The sequence below is a fragment of the Prionailurus viverrinus genome, chromosome A1 (assembly GCF_022837055.1).
Source record: "Prionailurus viverrinus isolate Anna chromosome A1, UM_Priviv_1.0, whole genome shotgun sequence".
NCBI classification, from domain to species: domain Eukaryota; kingdom Metazoa; phylum Chordata; class Mammalia; order Carnivora; family Felidae; genus Prionailurus; species Prionailurus viverrinus.
Window position 1 is genome coordinate 119,242,292 of NC_062561.1, and position 18,205 is coordinate 119,260,496.

Below are 18,205 nucleotides of genomic sequence, written 5' to 3' on the forward strand. Positions count from 1 at the left end.
ATGAACGGGGGAGGGGCAGAGAGAGGGAGACACAGAATCGGAAACAGGCTCCAGGCTCTGAGCCATCAGCCCAGAGCCTGACGCGGGGCTCGAACTCACGGACCGCGAGATCGTGACCTGGCTGAAGTCGGACGCTTAACCGACTGCGCCACCCAGGCGCCCCACGAATGTCATTTTATTTAACTCTTAACAATTTACTTCACCTTTCTCAGGTATGTGGTAAAGAGAGGTTGTGACTTCCAAGTTAGCTCCTCGTTCTTTTTTTTTTTTTTTTTTTAAGTTTTAAATATAAATCCCAGTTAATTCACATACAGTGTGGTATTAGTTTCAGGTGTGCAATATAGTGATTCAGTGCTTTGGTACATCACCCAGTGGTCATCACAGCAAGTGCACTCCTTAACCCCCATTGTCTATTTCACCCATCCCCCCCCACTTACCTCCCACCATGTAACCATCTGCTTGTTCTCTGTAGTTAAGAGTCTGTTTCTTGGCTTCTCTCTCTTTTTCCCTTTGCTCATTTATTTTGTTTCTTAAATACCATGAGTAGAATCATATGGTATTTGTCTTTCTCTGATTTATTTCACTTAGCATTACACTCTGTATGTAGCTCCATCTGCATTTTTGAAAATAGCAAGGTATCTTTTCTAATGCTCAAGTAATGCTCCATTCTGTGTGTGTGTGTGTGTGTGTGTGTGTGTGTGTGTGTGTGTATACCACATCTTTATCCGTTCATCATTTGATGGACACTTGTCAAGCTAGCCTTCATTCTTCAGTTTACTTTGTTTTTGAGCAAATACCATGCAGTGCTTCTGTCACATGCAAGTTAATATGGAGATCATATGGTTAAAGGATGAAAAATGAAGATAACATAGGAGATGGTGGAGTCTGAACCCCTCCCAACCCGATTTGTTGCACATCCTCAGTTAGGAATGTCTTGCTCTCAGAGCCCTTTGCTTTGAAATGCGAGTTTAGGGGCGCCTGGGTGGCGCAGTCGGTTAAGCGTCCGACTTCAGCCAGGTCACGATCTCGCGGTCCGTGAGTTCGAGCCCCGCGTCGGGCTCTGGGCTGATGGCTCAGAGCCTGGAGCCTGTTTCCGATTCTGTGTCTCCCTCTCTCTCTGCCCCTCCCCCGTTCATGCTCTGTCTCTCTCTGTCCCAAAAATAAATAAACGTTGAAATGCGAGTTTAAACCAATTGTGTAAATGATGAAGAGGAGTCAACAACACCGCCAGCAACAAGTGTTTGTAATGGGCTTTGCAGATCAGTTCTTGGCCAGTCAGCCAGCTAATAGCAACTGAGTACTTGGTGTGAAAAGTAGAAAACACTAACCTATCCTGGAAGATTTCCTACCTGACTGGGGAAAAAGGAGCAAACACATGGGGAGGTGATTCTTGAAGGTAGCCTAGCTCCTCAGGTGAATCTTGTCAGATGTGCTGGAGGAGGCTAAAGAAAACCTCTTTTCACTGGATCGTATATAAAGTACTTAATTCCTTGGACGGGATCCCAGCTGTGTGTGGGGTATGGGCACTGGAAGATGCCCAAGAATATGCATTTATCCATGATAAATTAGGATCTGTCCTGACGCCCTCACTGTTTAGTGAGTTAGCCTTCTTAGAGTCATTAGATGTGGCCAGCTCTGCAGTTCCTAAGCAGTTAGGTGAGTCAGGGTCGTTGAGAGTTGAACAACTGTGTGATTGTTCTAGCACCTGTTGGTGTTGACGGGCCCATAGCACAGTTAGTCTGTAGGCATGGCATTCCCCAGTGTGAGGATGCTTTTCTGGTCTATTCTCTCCATGCCTGGATGCTGCTTCCTTGGTCTGGGATGACTGTAACATACTCTTTTAAAGCCATGCCAATATCCTCTCCCCCCAAGATAGTACAGTGTCAGCCCAGAGCACTGGCTGGGAAAGTGATACCTTACTTCAAGGCCTGCTGTTGCATGTTTTCACTGTGTGACCTGGGGCAAGTACTCACCTCTCTGATTTTTTAGTTCCATTTTTTGGTAAAATACAAAGTACCTGTTCTCTCTGTTTCATGTATGGGGATGTGTGTTATAGCTGCTAAACAAATATAAAGTATTATCCCTATGACTGGCTCGTTCCTCCCCATTTCCCATTCCCGAATAGAATGGTACTCTTCGTCACTGCATTGGCGTGTTCAGGCTAGTAAAAGAGAATACCATAGGTGAGGCAGCTTATAGAGACAGAAATTTAATTCTCACAGTTCTGGAGGTTAGGAAGGCCAGTATTGTAGCGCTGGCAGATTGAGCATCTGGTGAGAGCTTATAGATGACTCTTGTTGTGGTGTCATGTGGTGAAAGGACCAAGGGAGCTCTCTGGAGTCTCTTTTATAAGGGCACTCATTCCATTCATGAGGACTCCACCCTTATGACCTGGTCATCTCCCAAAGGCCCCACCTCCATGTGCTGTCACATTGGAGCTTAGGTTTCAACATACGAATGTTGGCAGGGACACCAACTTTTACTCTATAGCCCTGACATTGTCAGTTACAGGTATTAGTGGGCATTTGTACATTACACTCTTTTGTGGTTCTTTGTGTGCTTGTCTTTGACCTTGTTACACTTTCTAAGTACTATAAGGGCAAGGAGTGGGCTGTAAGTCTTTAAGGTCCGGGTATTCTTGAGCATTGCTTTTTAGTTGTGCCTGAGCTGAATTAAATTGATAAAAATCTTATAACAACAAAAACAATATGATACTTTTCATTGGCCACAACAATAAGGCCAGCAAATATTTACTGATGCTTATTTAGGTACTGTGTTAGGCACTTGGAATCTTCTCAAATCCTTATAACCACTCTTTGAGGGACAGATTTATTCCCTCGCCATTCAATAGCCTGCCTGTAGCTAGTCAGTGAGGTTGTGAACCCTGGCCCCTGACCTTGGAGCTCTTTTAACTCACTGTACTCTCCTAATTGCGTCTTTACCTTGGGAGAGAGGGTTGTTGCTGGGCAGCTAGGCAGCCATTGTTATTCAATGCCAGTGTCATTGAGATAGGATTCACCACCTGAAGGAGGGACCTTGGTAATCTTCTGATTGAATCTACTGGAAATACATTTGAAGGAACTGGGTTCCTTGCAGAGGTCAAGGGATTCCAGCTGTTAAGTGATGATTTTCTCACATTTATTAAAAAATCAATTTGGGAATATTACCAGACACCTAGTGCACTTTTAATGAAATGTACTTTCTTTGAATATCCAGAATTCTTACCTAATTGCAGAGCTCTGAACTGAATACTTTGAAATTCTAGCCAATCCCTACATTTGGTGGATAAAATTATAGTGCAGTGATGTGGAATGACACTGCCATCTAGTGGATGATTATTTTGTAAATTAATTTTTTTTCCCCCAAGGGCTAAGAAGCTTTAAAGACAATATGCACTTAACAAATATTCATTGCATACTTCTGTGAGTCCATTCAGGTGTTGAGTGTATTGTGGAGAGTAAATGAATGATCGGCTTTCATGAACTTAGAGCCTAGGACAGTGTTTGTTTTCCAAGAAGCATAGAGTGGTTGATGCATCTCAGACAAGCTGGTAGATGAACCATTTCTCAAGTAACAAGCAGGGAAACCATCTTGAGTGGCTTGCCAGGTGGGCTGCACTCTTGGCCTACCAGTCCATTGCAGGGTGGGGGGGGAGGGTGTCTAATGATGTGAAGAACTCTATGGCCCAGGTGAGCAAAGGCATTGGCAAAAGAAACCTACCATTCTTTTTTTTTTTTTAATTAAAAAAATTTGTTTTAAATGTTTATTTTTGAGAGTGAGAGAAAGACAGTGTAAGAGGGGGAGGGGCAGAGAGAGAGGGAGACACAGAATCTGAAGCACGCTCCAGGCTCTGAGCTGTCAGCACAGAGCCCGACGGGGAGCTCAAACTCACAGATTGTGAGATCATGACCTGAGCTGAAGACGGACAACCAGCCAACTGAGCCACCCAGGCGCCCCAAGAAACCTACCATTCTAATTGGATTTCTTCTTCTCTTTCCTGTGGAAATGCATTTAGTTATGCATTTCTTCTGAGAACTGGATCACTGATGGCCACATAGAGATCAATTTATTCATTCCTTAAGCATCTCTTGAATGCTTACTATGGGCCAGGCAATGTTCTGGAAGCTGGGATAGAAAAGTAGAAAAATGAGACAAAGTCTTTGCTCTCATTGGCATTCTATTGCAGTAGGTGAGCCACAGGCAGAGAAAAGCATTGAAAATAATTTTACATAGTGATAAGGAAATAAATTGGGGGGGTAGGTTACCCCAGCGCTTTTTACCTTATATACATTAACATGGTCACTAAAGCCTTTTCTAAAGAGGTTAACAAATGAATTGAAACTAGAAGGATGAGAAGGACCACTAAGAGAAAAGCTAGGACGCTATTCTTGAAGTTGTGTGTGTATTGGGGTGCCTGGCTGGCTCAGTCAGTGGCGCATACAACTCTTGAGCTCAAGGTTGTGAGTTTGAGGCCCACACTGGGTGTAGAAATTATTTAAAAATAACATATTTTAGGGGTACCTCGGGACCTATTTGGTTAAGGGTCAAACTCTGGATTTCAGCTCAGGTCATGGCATCAAGGTTTGTGGAATCGAGCCCGGCCTCAGGCTTCGCACTATCAGCGCAGAGTCTGCTTGGTAATGTTTTTTTGTCTCTCTCTCTGCCCTTCCTCTGCGCTTGCTCCCGCTCCCTCTGTCTCTCTGTCTCTCTCTCAAATAAAGTATTTTTTAAGAATTGTGTGTCATAAAAATCTGAATTACTGGGTCATGAAATAGAATAGAGGAAGCTAGAACAGAAGAAAATTATAAGGCATGTTTTTTGGGTCATAATGTAAAAGTTTCTTATGTGCCTTAAAGTTTTAAAAAACTGAATATTTAGGAGAAGAGGTTTGCAAGCAGAAGGAACACCAATTGCAAAGTATTTGGAGTGTTAGGGGGAAGGGAGTCAATCTGGGAGGCTGGAGTACAGGGAAGATGCATTGGTGGGGGCGGGGAGGCAGGGAGGTGGGAGGCAGGTCACACAGGGTCTTGCAAACCATGTTTGAGACAGAGGGAGACCGAGCCTGAGTGGGGGCAGAGAGAGAGGGAGGCACAGAATCTGAAACAGGCTCCAGGCTCCGAGCTGTCAGCACAGAGCCCGATGCGGGGCTCGAACCCACGAACCGTGAGATCATGACCTGAGCCGAAGTCAGACACTTACCCGACTGAGCCACCCAGGCACCCCCTTGTGATTCCAGTTTTAAGAAAGCTCTTCTGTCTGCTGGGTGCAGGCTGGATTGGGGTGGGGGAGAGAAAGAAAACAGGGAGACTAGTTAGGAAAGGAGTTTAGTCACCCTGAGACCCATGGTTGACTTAGGGGGGGAGGAGCTGAAGCCCATCTGTCTGAAGGGCTTGGTGGTAGTAACAGCAGATGTGCACATAGCCCTTTTTGGCTTTCAAATTGTTCACATCCTTTAGCTCATTTTCTCACAAGGGTGGATACTACCTCCAGGTGTGGGAAAGAGCCCCAGAGAAGATAAGTGACTTGAGTAGGTCTCTCCAGCTAGAAAATGATAGAACTGCGAGTCCAACCCAGATGTTTGGGCTGTTAGCTCCCTGACTGATGCCGGGCTCTGCTGTCTGTCTCCTAGGAGTTTCCTCCATTGCTGCCTAACGGCAGGAGCCACGTAGCAAATTTCCAGAATGACCCTTTCTTGAGTTGGAGTGTCAGTTGGCAAGCCTGAGCAAGGAGGATGTTTGAGGTGTGTGGGTGGTCAGGGGAAGTGGATGCATCCCTGGTGTAAGTGTGTTGGATTTGCACTATGAGGAAATTAGAGGCTGCAGGAGCATATGGGGCTTAGCTGGCAGGAGCCCAGGTGGAAGGGATCAGCCCAGTGGTCTGAAGAGCCACACCTGGGGAAGGAGGGTACAGCACTTTCTGAAACTCGGCCTCCAAATAAAGATCTCTCAGTCCGCAGATAGCAGCTTCCCCTGCTTAGAGGCTTAGAAAATACCCCCAAGTTTAGCCCTTCGCTTTGTGTGTGTGTGTGTGTGTGTGTGTGTGTGTGTGTGTGTGTGTGTGTGTGTGTGTGTGTGTGTTTTGGTTGTCTCCCCACCCAGCACTTAGCCAATTAGCTTCTATGTGTTAATATGTTGACCTAGGAGAAAGTTGCTCACAGGAGAGTTGAATGGGCTGTTTGTGCTTTACCAGGGTTTGTAATTTTCTGTTTATGGACATAATTATTTAGAATCTCTTTGCTTCCCTATGTTGTGAGTTCCATGAAGGGAATTTCTTTTTGTGCATGATGGTTGAATGAATGAATGATTTGCCACGTTCTTTAGATAGAAAGATAGCAGTGTCATATTTGGTGTAATGGGTGATATGTCCCCAGTTTCCTCTGCAGGGATCTTGACAAAGGAACACTGGAAGAGGTATTTCTTTGGGGGCTTTGTCTGTCTCTGTGAAGTATGTTATAGAATGGTTTCTCACCCCTTCACTTCTAAAGAAGGCAGATGTTTGTTTCCCACTACCAGGATATTCATTTTTATTAAAAAATCTTAAGGGGCGCCTGGGTGGCTCAGTTGGTTAAGTGTCCAGCTCTTGATTTTGGCTCAGGGGCACGATCTCACGGTTTGTGAGTTTGAGCCCCAGTTGGGCTCTGTGCTCACAGTGCGTAGCCTGCTTGGGATTCTCTGTCCCCCTCTGTCTGCCCTCCCCCTGCTCGTGCGTACTCTCTCTAAAAAATAAGTGGATAAAATTTTAAAAAATACTAATATTTTTTGTCATTGAGATGTGCATTCACTGTAACAGTGAGGTGGCATAGCAATAGTGTGGAAATGTTAGGAACTTCACAGTGATAGTTGAGGTACTTAATAGCATCTTGTTATTCTACCCAGGCTCTTTTTCTCCCCTGCTGTCTATATCCTGCATCAGTGGTTTGATTGTACGCATGTGTGGGCCTATGCAGCACCCCCTCTGCATGGACGGAGAAAGGAGGCTTAGATGGAATAGTGTAATTACTCTGCTGAAGTAAACTGACAGTTTGTCCCTTGACAAACCAGAAAATAGGTGAAACTCATGTGGAAATGGCCTTTCCTAAAGGCCCCTGCCCTCTAACAGCTGGTTTTGTTCATTCCTAATGGGATGGGGAGAACCCTGCAGGTTTTCTTTTTTTCTCCTTAAAAATCTATCTTCTTTAGAACCCAGGTCTGCCCCTGGGTGTGGGGAGACGGTACAGCCTCCTAGTTTAAAGATGATCAAGGGTCTTGGAGGCAGATCCACAAGCACAAAAATCCCAACTCTGCCCTGTACTGGCTGCTTCAGGTTCCTTAATGTTAGCAGACATCATTTTCCTCCTGTCACTTAGAGGTAATGAGAATATCTTCTTTTTAGGAATTGGATGAGGATTAAGTCACTATAGTGAATGAGGAGCTAATAATGTCACGTAATATATGTATACCTAAGGACATGGTGCCTAGGACATTGTAACTAGTCTTAGGTCTGTTTCATGCTGTCTGAATTGTGTACAAAAACCATATCCAAGGAATTTTGTGGCCTGCTTGCTGAATGCTCTCCTTGCGTAGTGACTTGACTTTCCTCTTAAATTCTGTCTTGTTTGCAGGCAGACAGCCAAGTGGACTTGGTCCGGCAGCATTTCTATGAGGTATCCCTGGAGTATGTCTTCAAGGTGCAGGAAGTCCAAGAGAGAAAGATGTTTGAGTTCGTGGAGCCGGTAAGTAGATGCTCAGGGTTTAATGGTATACCCGGACTTTGACCTCCAGCCCTCATTCCACTGCCTAGATTACAAAATGCTCTAAGTTGCTGATGAAGAGGTTGATCAGCCCTGGTACTGTGCCTTCTGCTAAGTCACAGTGCTTTGTCAGTCTGTCTACCCTGGACTGTCCCCTGTGGCCATTCTTGGGCAAACTGAGCAGAAGTGATAGTGCTTCCTCTGGCCCTGCTGTGTTGTGCTAATTGGTTTCTAGGTGGAAGTAGGGCAGGGGGAGGAGTGTTCATCTTGCCCAACAGTAGTGATTACACCTTAACTTTCCACCCTCCCACCCCCTTCCTTTCTCCCTCAAATAATCCAAATGTAGTAGTTGCCCAAGGAAAAAGGGGAATGTACATGATACTTTCCTCTTTTTGTCTGCAGAGTTCAAAGCCCCTCCACGCTCCTTCCGTACATTAAAAGGTACTATATAAAGTGATTTCTCACTGTAGTTGGTTATAACCGAGTAGCAGGGAGAGAAACGTTGTAGTGTGCAAACCAGTCTGGCTTTAGTTGAGGCCACCTTAGCATGGGTGTGGCTTTGTGCAGTGGTAGTGCTGCCCTGCCCTTGTGTTGCACTCAGAAGGCACAGTACAAAAATGTCATGGAAACACTGAGAGAACACGTGGGCCTCGATTTCAAACTCGTGCAGACCTAGCATTTTTCACTAAAAATGCAGCCTCTGATTCAGACTCAAGCCTGGAGTCTTTCTAGAAGTAAGACTCTTACCTACCTAGATTTCACAAGGTGATTTTCTTAAGCAAACAATAAAACTATAAGAAACGGAGAGAAAATAACCGCTTGTTTTAGTAAAGAGTGTTCTGTGCTCCATTTCTAATTCATAAAATTTTGGGATGCTTTTTAGGGATGTGAACTTGGTAATAGTTTTATCAGACTCTGGTGGCTTTGGAATCTGATACTTAGATTTTTTTTTTTTTTTTTTTTTTTTTACTGTTTTGGAACTAGGATTTTGAGCTTTCCTTCTCAGCCACCTCATCTGGCAAATTCTTCTTTTTAAAAAATAATTATTTTTGCAAGAGGGCAAGTAGGGAAAGGGCAGAAAGAGGGGGACAGAGGATCCAAAGTGGGCTCTGCACTGATAGGCTGACAGCAGTGAGCCTGATGTGAAACTCGAACTCCCGAACTGTGAGATCATGATCTGAGCAAAATCAGACGCTCAAGTGACTGAGCCACCCAGGCACCCCTGGCAAATTCTTTAATATCCTTAATTACCTCAGTCTTCTTATGTGAATATTGGAAACTTGAGAGCCAGCTTCCTGTCTAGTAGTGGTCTCTATCACGGTCTCCTGTCAAAATCCCCTTGTTTTTGCAGTCTGTGTCGTGGAGGAGGCCATCCTACAGAGAAAATGAGCTTATTGATTTCCTTGCTTAGGACACAGAGGTGTTAAAGCCAGCTTTTCAGCGAAAGGTTTACTGAAGCCTATTTCCTGTGGTCTGGGCAGGCATTCAAATGCTGTCACAGAATTAGCATTGGGTGTTTTTTAATTGATTTTACCAGAATTTCTAGAGGAAAACAACAGTGATTGTAATAGTCTTTAGGTGCACAATGATACTATTCTACAATTGCTTGCTTTTTAAAAAAAAAATTTTTTTTTTTTTAACATTTATTTATTTTTGAGACAGAGAGAGACAGAGCATGAACAGGGGAGGGGCAGAGAGAGAGGGAGACACAGAATCTGAAACAGGCTCCAGGCTCTGAGCTGTCAGCACAGAGCCCGACGCGGGGCTCGAACTCACGGACTGTGAGATCATGACCTGAGCCAAAGTCGAACGCTTAACCGACCGAGCCACCCAGGCTCCCCGACAATTGCTTGCTTTTGATGTCTTGGGTTTTAATTGGCTTATCTTACTTCTTTGAAGTGTTTTTGTTGTTCTTGTTGTCCCCTTGTATCTCCCAGTAGGTGTTCCTCGTGAATCAGATACTGTGTCTGTAAGCTTTTGCTGGGTAACAACACATAACCTCTTGGAGCAGTAGACATTGATTTCTCATGAATGTGTGGGTTTCAGCCCAGCTAAGGCTGGACTTGGCCTGATGACTGCTGATCTAGGTGGGCTTTCCTCTTCCTCCTCCTCCTCTTCCTTTTCCTTTTCCTTTTCCTTTTCCTTTTCCTCTTCTTTTTTTTTTTTTTCTTTTTTTTAAAAGAAACCTGCAAGGAACAATCCTTCTAGTTCCTGACTCCCATTTGTAGTATATCCATATCTTGAGTGTTTGAGAGGCAGTAAAACATCACTGGTAAGGGCTCCAGCGCCAGACTGCTTAAACTGAAATCTCAGCCCAGGCATTCTAGCTGTATGTTCTTGGGTTACTTAGTTCTCTGAGCCTTAGTTCCCTCATCTGCAAAAGGAGTAAAATAATACCACCTATCCTATAAAGATGTTAAGAGGAATCAGTTTCCTCATGTATGATGCTTAGAATGGAGCTAACCTAAATGGCACCCAGGTAGCAATTACTTTTTTATTCTAAGATAGAGGAATATCTAAGCTTCAGTCACCCAGGGTCTCCTCAGATGAGCACATGCGACAAGTGCCAATATTAACGGGGCCTGCCTGTTTTAATCTAAAAAGTCTTGGTGAATCTGAAAGCGTTTACCTCGTGAATACCAGGGAAATGGCTGAAGACCCCGCTGCTGTGTCTGAGGAGTTCAAAGCCTCATTTGGGAAGCAAGATGGATGTAGTAGAGAGGTCGCCAAGGTAGCAAGCAGTGCAGTAGCAGGTTGGACAGGAGGGAGGATATGGGGAAGTGCCCGAGGGATGTAAAGAGTGGAAAACCTTTGCGGTTTGCAGATGTTTCCTAGGCCGTGCACTGAGGCACCTGGAGAACTAATAAGAAACAATTTCTGGCCCCTTATTAGAATGAAGAGAAAGTGATAGGAACTTGCCCAAAGTGAAATTAAATGAGTGGTTGAGAGGCTGGATGTAGAATTCGCATGTTCACTCCTTTTACAGAAGTTCTCCTTTCTCGACCCACCAGTTTATGGGCTGGTCACTGCTTCAGGAGCTATGGATAGTGGGAGAGATTGATCAAAACACCACCGATTAGATCAGTGGTTGTCAAAGTCTTCGAAATGCAGACTCTCGGGCTCTAGCCGAGACCCCAAAATTGGGGGTGGGGCCCAGTAATCCCTATTTCACCAAACCCTCTATGGCGATCGTGTCACACATTTAAGTTTGAACCCCTGGCTGAGATTGTACAGAAGACCATGAAATAACAATTGAGGATTAGGTCAAACTGTGTCGTACACTAAGAATCACTTCACCCCCATACGGCCGTCCAACCCTTATACTCTCTCTGAGGGTAGGTAATTGCTGCTTTATATCTGTTTTCAGATGGGGAAATGGAAGCACATTTATTCCCTAAGGTGACATCTGCTACCTGGCAGAACTGGAATGGTCTGGTTGTTAGTCTGTACGAAACAGTATTTGATTGCTTACAGGTGGAAAGGAAACCAGCAGGAAATTTACTGAACTAAATTGCTGGGGCACCTGGTGTGGATATTCATATTTTGCGTTGGTTGTAGTCAGGGTTGTAGTTGGTTTCCAGCCTTTCAAGGGACCTCTGTGCATATTGACTATGTTCATTTGTTTCTTACAAAGTAACTTCAGGTACTGGGATGTTACTGACCTTCAGAAAAAGAAGCAAGATTTGAGTATTCCAAAGAAGAAAATTCAGACTTCTGGGATCTAAACCATATTTTCTTGTGTGTGCCCTAGAAGCCTGTATTTTCTTATTGAAGTACTAAATGTTCTGGAGATTTTGGGTTGCAGATAATGACCTACTCCCTTCTTGAGGATGAAGCCACATTCCCTGAGTTTTCATAATGGAAAGTAATCTAGTGCTGAGGAGAGCTCATTCCCTGCATTCATCAGGCACTGCATCTTCTGAGATGTATCTTGTAAATACTTTTTGGTGCTGTACCTTCCTGCCCTTGGTCTTCTGCCCCAGTCCAGGTCTTCATTTTCCCTTTGATTTGTTGGATCCTTTCTTGGGCTTCCCCCTTCCCCAGTTGGATCTGGACACTGACACTACAATGCATCTTGTAACACATCAGTCTGAGTATATCTGTCTTGCTGAACAGGCATCCTGTCAGCATGCCTGTGCTGAGTTCTCATAGTTGTAGAGGCTGGAAGTCCAAGATCAAGGTGTCAGCAGGGCCATGCTCCCTCTGAAACCTGTAGGAAAATGATTTTTCCTTCCTTCTAGCTTCTGGTAGTTTGCTGGCAGTATTCGGCATTCCTTGCTGTAAAGGTGCTCTAAAGGTGTCTTCTCTCTGTGTGTTTCTCTGTCCGAATACTGTATCCCCTTTCTATGAGGACACCATTCATTTTATATCAGGGCTAGCATTTTATATCATGGCTAACATTAACTTGATTACCTTCATAAAGACTAGTTCCAAATAAAATCACATTCTGAGCTACTGGGGTTAGGACTTTAACATAATTTTGTTTTTTTGTTGGGGTAGGGGAACACAATTCAGCCTATAACAATAGCTTTGTTGTATGAATGGAAACCATCTAAATTTAGCAGATAGTCCGGAATGATGCAGCTGTCACTAAATGAAGCAGTTACATTTTTACTTACTTAAAAAATACATATAGCTTATGTTGTCTGGTAGGAAATAGAAATAGATTTTTCTTACTTTCTGAGGAAAACAAGGACGGGGGGAAGGAGGCAGAGGGAGGTGGAGAAGGTCTTTCTTTGGTATTTCCTTTGTCATGCTGTGATTTTGCATTGCTGACTGTTCAGGGGAGAGTCTGTGTGGATGTGCTGCTTCTCTGCCAGCCAAGGTGGGGCTCCAAGGAGCTTGTCTCCTGTGGGTTTGAGTACAAGAATTCCTTTGAGGCAGACAGATGATCCCATCTCTGGGGTCTTTCTGTGGGTCTTGCCCGCCCACTGGGAAGTGGTCTTTCATTTCCCACTGAGTGATAGATTCAAAGGTTCATGCATTGTGTGGGGAGGGGATGTCAGAAGGTGGGGGTGGGGTGGGGAAGAGATATGTTGCCAGGGGAGGAGGGAAGTGGGCCAAAGTTAACAATATCTATGGAATCATTTCCCATCGACGAACGGACAATGAAGCATGACACCAAAGGAAGTGAGAACCAAAATAAATACTAGTAACTTTCTGCCTTTGGAGCACTTGTGTGCACGTCCACGTGGTGTGTTCGTGAGCTTCTGGAGTGTGTTTAATTACATTTGGCGTGAGAGGCCCTGTTGACTTTAAGTGGAAGATAAATCAGAGTTAATAGGAGGAATGACTTTAGAATTAGCTGCTTATCTTCTGCATTACTCTCCAGGAGAGGATGGTTCAGTGCCTTGGAAAATTGATGGGCGGAGCATTCAATGACAGGTGGGGTGGGGGAGTGGGGGAAGGAAGAGATCAGAAAAAACAGTTTTCATTGTCAACACTGACACTAGGTTTGGCTTAAGAGCTCCTTCTTCTCTATTACTGGAGCCTTCCAGGAGGAAAATCATGAGCTTTCCTCCCCAAAATGTATTTTATATAGAGTGAGTTCAAAAGCTTCTATCATCTTTGAAGAAAAGAATTCATTATTAGTCTTTGGTGATTCTATGTGGTGTACCACCCTTTAATTGATTTATGTTAGTGATCTATATATGGTGTCACTACATAGTTTTTGAAACAGAAGACCCAGCTGGGCCTGCTTCTCAACCTTCCATGAGGATCTAAGGGGATAGTTGCTCTGGGGATAATAGGGGTGGGAAGTCAGGATTTCTTATTATTAAAAGCTGGATTTTGCCTTACTTCACAGTACAGAGCTCTTTGATAAAGTGGGCTGGTCATGTGGCTTAGTCTAAAGATTGTTCTTTCCTTTGAACTAAGGGAGAGTAGCACATACCTTAGTGCTTACCATGGGCTGAATTTTCTTTGCGAACATTATTAGCGCTGCCTCTCAGAAGAGTAGAGGAGTAGAGGTAGGTGAAAAAAAAAATGAGATTATGTTTAACTACTAAAGGTATGTTAGTTTAGGGACTGGAAAATTAAACAATGTAAAGCAAAGCAGCTTTATCTTTCTTATATTTATTTAAATCTAAGTTAACATATAGTATAATAATGATTTCAGGAATAGAATTTAGTGATTCATCACTTACCTACACTACCCAGTGCTCATCCCAACAAGTTCCCCTCCTTAATGTCCTTTGCTTGTTTAGCCCACCCCCACCCAACACCCCTCCAGCAATCCTCAGTTTTTTCTGTGTTTAAGAGTCTCTTATGGTTTGTCTCCCTCTCTGTTTTTATCTTATTTTTCATTTTCTTTCCCTATGTTCATCTGTTTTGTTTCTTAAATTCCACATATGATTGAAATCATATGATATGTGTCTTTCTCTGACTTATCTCATTTAGCATAATACCCTCTAGTTCCATTCATGTTGTTGCAAATGGCAAGATTTCATTCTTTTTCATAGTTGAGTAGTATTTCTATACACACACACACACACACACACACACACACACACACACATACACACCACATCTTCTTGATCCATTCATAGGTCAGTGGGCATTTCCATAATTTGGCTATTGTTGATAATGTTGTGTTGCTATAAACATTGGGGTGCATGTGCTCCTCCGAATCAGCATTTTTGTGTCCTTTGGATAAATTCCTAGTAGTGCAATTGCTGGCTTGTAGGGTAGTTCTATTTGTAATTTTTTGAGGAACTTCAATACCGTTTTCCAGAGTGGCTGCACCACTTTGTATTCCCACCAACAGTGCAAGAGGTTCCTCTTTCCCTGCATTCTCACATCCTTGCCAACATCTGTTTAAAGCAGCTGTATCTTTATGTAACATGTATTGGAAGCAGGTCAGTGAAATCAGAGTGGACCACTCGGACCACAGGGATGGTCCCCAAATGCAGTATGACTGAGCTTGTAACAAAGTAAAGTTGTGGTTCTTTTAAACCTTGTTTAGACTTTTATTACAGTCCTTTCTTCTGATTGAGGTTTGGTACTGAGGCAGGATGTGTAGAGTTTGGGAAGGAGCAAGGGAAACCTAACAACAGTAGGTTTGCGTGTAGGTTCTGGGAGGAAACATGGCATGAACATTTGTTGAGGCTGAAAAAGTAAAGACTGGCAGGGCTCAGGGTGGGGATCTTAGTAGTTTTAAGTGTATGAAGGTGTATTATGAGAATAATGCTGAACAGATGTTTTCATTCTTCATTTAAGACAAGACTATATAGTGAATGGACTTACTATGTTTTAGCTTAGGGGGATTTAAAGGAGAATTTAGGGGAGCCATCATAACTGAAAATGTGGAAACATGGGAATATTTTAATTACGGCATCCATAGTGTTTACCTGCTTAAAGGAAAGCACAGAAGCACACTTGAGCTGAAGCCTGCTCTGGGTGATTTTTTTTTTTTTTTAACTTTGTTACACTGCAGGTTTGGGACATACAGCTTCCTTGTCTTCCCTCTTTGTTGGCTCTCAGTATAACCGTACTTTCCTGCATGGTACCCTGATACTACAGATGTATTTGAAGGAGACTGAGTTGCACTTGGAGACTGGTCTTCAGTTTCTGAAGAAGTGATTTTCTTAGAAAGTGCTGAGGCTCAGAGTATGAGCTTGGATGTTGGTGCCAGGTGAATCTGGTTTCAAATCCTGATTGTTACTTAAGATTTTGGAGCGAGTTATTTAATGTTTCTGAACTTGCTTTCTCAATATTAAAATGGAGACAACAATAGTACTCAACTTCTAGGTCTTTATGAGCATTTAGTGAGGGCAGGCATAAGATGTTACAGTGTCGGGCATGCAAGTAGCTAGCACTCATTAAATGATAGGCATTTTTATTACTTTATTCGAGGCTTTCAAACCAAGGTTGGGAATTCGGATAAAGCTACATAATCTCTCTTTAGCGTGCTGATGTGACCTCTGCCCTCCTTCCTTCCTTACAGCTACTGGCGTTCTTGCAAGGACTCTTCACTTTCTATCACCATGGTTATGAACTGGCCAAGGACTTCGGTGACTTCAAGACGCAGTTGACCATTAGCATACAGAACGTGAGTGGCCAAGGGGCAGGCTTCCTTTCCCTGGTTCAGGGAAGGAAAGAACAAAGTATGGGTCTGGTTGCATAGAGATCACTTACGTGGATTAGAATGCATGAGGAGCTTGGGTCTTGCCTGGGTTCAAAGGGCAGCTGGGGGCAGGCATTTCTCAGGTTCTTGGTGGCCCCAGGTTAGAGCATCATCCTTTTTTCTGTTATTTCTAAGCACTATTTATGTTCTCGGAAGTCCTGCTATTTTTGTTTTAAATCTGTAGCACCAGGATCAGGATTTCCTTTGGCAGTGGAAGGCCCAGCCTCCCTTCTGTGCATCTAGCTGCCTGGCCACAAGAACCTTGGAGTGTGTTCAGGGGATGGGGGTGGGGCATACATGCTGCCTCCAGCTCAAAGGATGTACTCTTGTTCAGCTTTCAGTAAGGCTGACAGGAAATCCAAGTCAGAGCTGTTGACTCCCAGTCTCCTTCCCCAGATTTTAACCAGTAGGACCTTTTGATGCTCCGAATCCTGCTAAGGGCCCTTTGGTTAGCAGTGAGCAGGCTCAAGCCCCTTCTTCGCTGTATGACTGGCTGTGTTAGTCTGTATGTTGTCTTTGTCTCTAGATGATCCTGTGTAGCAAAGAAACCCAAGTGTGTCCTTGCGGGTTGTATTGCATGGGTTTAGAAGCCTGGAGCCTTTTCCCCTATGGTTCTCGTTGTTGTTTTGGAAAACAGGAAGTGGCAGAGTCACAGACAAGGTTTCACAAAGCATGGCTTCCCCTTAGGCCACCTTCCTCCTCTGAAGGTAGACTCTGAAGTGGAGGTTTACCTGCGGCAGGTTTATAGGGGAGCAGGGTTAGCAGAATCACCTGGGAGAGAGAGGGCAGCAGACCCCTCCAGGAGAAATTGAGCTGTGAGGCCTTAGTCAGTGCCCTGGGGCACCCTGGCGCTGGCATGGACCTTCAGAGTGTGGGGAAAAAAAGAAAGGGTGCCGGGCTTGGGACCCCTTCCCCCTTTGCCCCTAGCCTTGACTAGTGCTGGGGTGCAGATTACCTTGAGTCAAGCAGCTCCCTTTTCAGGAGGGGACCATCTATGAACCATTAGCAAGTAATATTCCCTATAGCTGGAGAAGTTCTTCTGTCTTGAAGGGGACTGTGAAGACCATTTCCTGTGAGCCACTTGAATCAGAATCCCTTGGGATGCTTATTTATTTTTTTTAATTTTTTAAACTTTTTATTTATTTTTGAAATAGAGAGACAATGTGAGTGGAGGAGGAGCAGAGAGAGGGAGACACAGAATCTGAAGGCTCTGAGCTGTCAGCACAGATCCTGATGCGGGGCTCGAACTCACAAACCGTGAGATCTTGACCTGAGCCAAAGTCGGACGCTTAACCGGCTGAGCCACCCAGGCACCCCTGGGATGCTTATTTAAAATGCACATTTCTGGGTCCAGAGGTACTAAATTAATCTTTAGGGGTGAGGCCTGGACATTTGCATTTTCTCCATATTTTCCAGGTGATTTTGATGGTCTTGAGCATTTGAGAGTCATTCTGGTATAGGACTTTAAGGTCAATGGGTATTTCTCGAAAGTATTTGCCTAATTCCTAGGTGGCTGACTGTTACCTGGTTTTCGATCTGAGGGTTCACTAGGTTGATGTTTTGAATTGTTACGGTTGGGAATAAGGTTTCATTTCTTTGATGTGAATAAAATTCCTTTCATCCTAGACAAGAAACCGCTTCGAAGGTACCAGGTCAGAAGTGGAATCACTGATGAAAAAGATGAAGGAGAATCCCCTTGAGCACAAGACCATCAGTCCCTACACCATGGAAGGGTACCTGTACGTTCAGGAGAAACGTGAGTGCCAGTGATGAACCATAGCTTGGGTTACACTCACGGCTTTTAGCCAGGATGTGGAGGGTGTACCTAGTAGTGCCTGGCCTAGAGCAGTGGTTCTGTAATTATAGATTTGGGTGAATGAAGGTAGCTTATAGTTGGGCTTTTTAAGGCAGAGATGTTCATAAGGTCTTGTCCACCTCCAAATGCTGTGTTCTTTGTTCTTTATTACTGGGAATTCCCTTGGGGACCTGGAATTCAGTGAGGCCCTGTGATGGTTTTTTTTTTTTCTCTGTAGTGTCAAGCTTGAGGTCTCTGCACACTTAGCATGGGTTTATCATCACACGTTTGGCATAGAGGCTTTGGAACAGCCTTGTTTGCTAAACCTTATTTTCTGTCAGCTGTCCTATCTTTGGGTGGATTTAATATGGAGTGATTTTGTTTACTTCAAGATTGGTTTCAGCAAGGACCACATAGTCATGACTTAGGCCCTCTCCTTCCTCTCTTCAACTGCTGTCATCTCAGCACTGAAATTTTATGAAAAGTAGAAACACAAGCTTACTCCAAGAGGTAGGAAGAGAAATCCATTGTCCTGCCGATGAGATGTCAAGGAAAG

At 44.0% G+C, this 18,205-nt stretch overlaps 1 protein-coding gene across 7 annotated transcripts in view; it reads left to right on the top strand.

The window, feature by feature from the left end:
- Positions 1–18,205, top strand: part of ARHGAP26 (Rho GTPase activating protein 26) — a 427,184-nt gene that overhangs the window by 117,388 nt on the left and 291,591 nt on the right. For all 7 annotated transcript variants that reach the window (XR_007152434.1, XM_047860210.1, XM_047860227.1 and 4 more), the window contains exons 6-8: positions 7,601–7,711; positions 15,675–15,779; positions 17,481–17,610. Coding sequence is in view for 6 of the 7 variants with exons in the window: in XM_047860210.1 (XP_047716166.1) it covers positions 7,601–7,711; positions 15,675–15,779; positions 17,481–17,610 (346 nt within the window). In the remaining variant the exon portion in view is untranslated. The remainder of the gene's footprint in view (positions 1–7,600; positions 7,712–15,674; positions 15,780–17,480; positions 17,611–18,205) is intronic.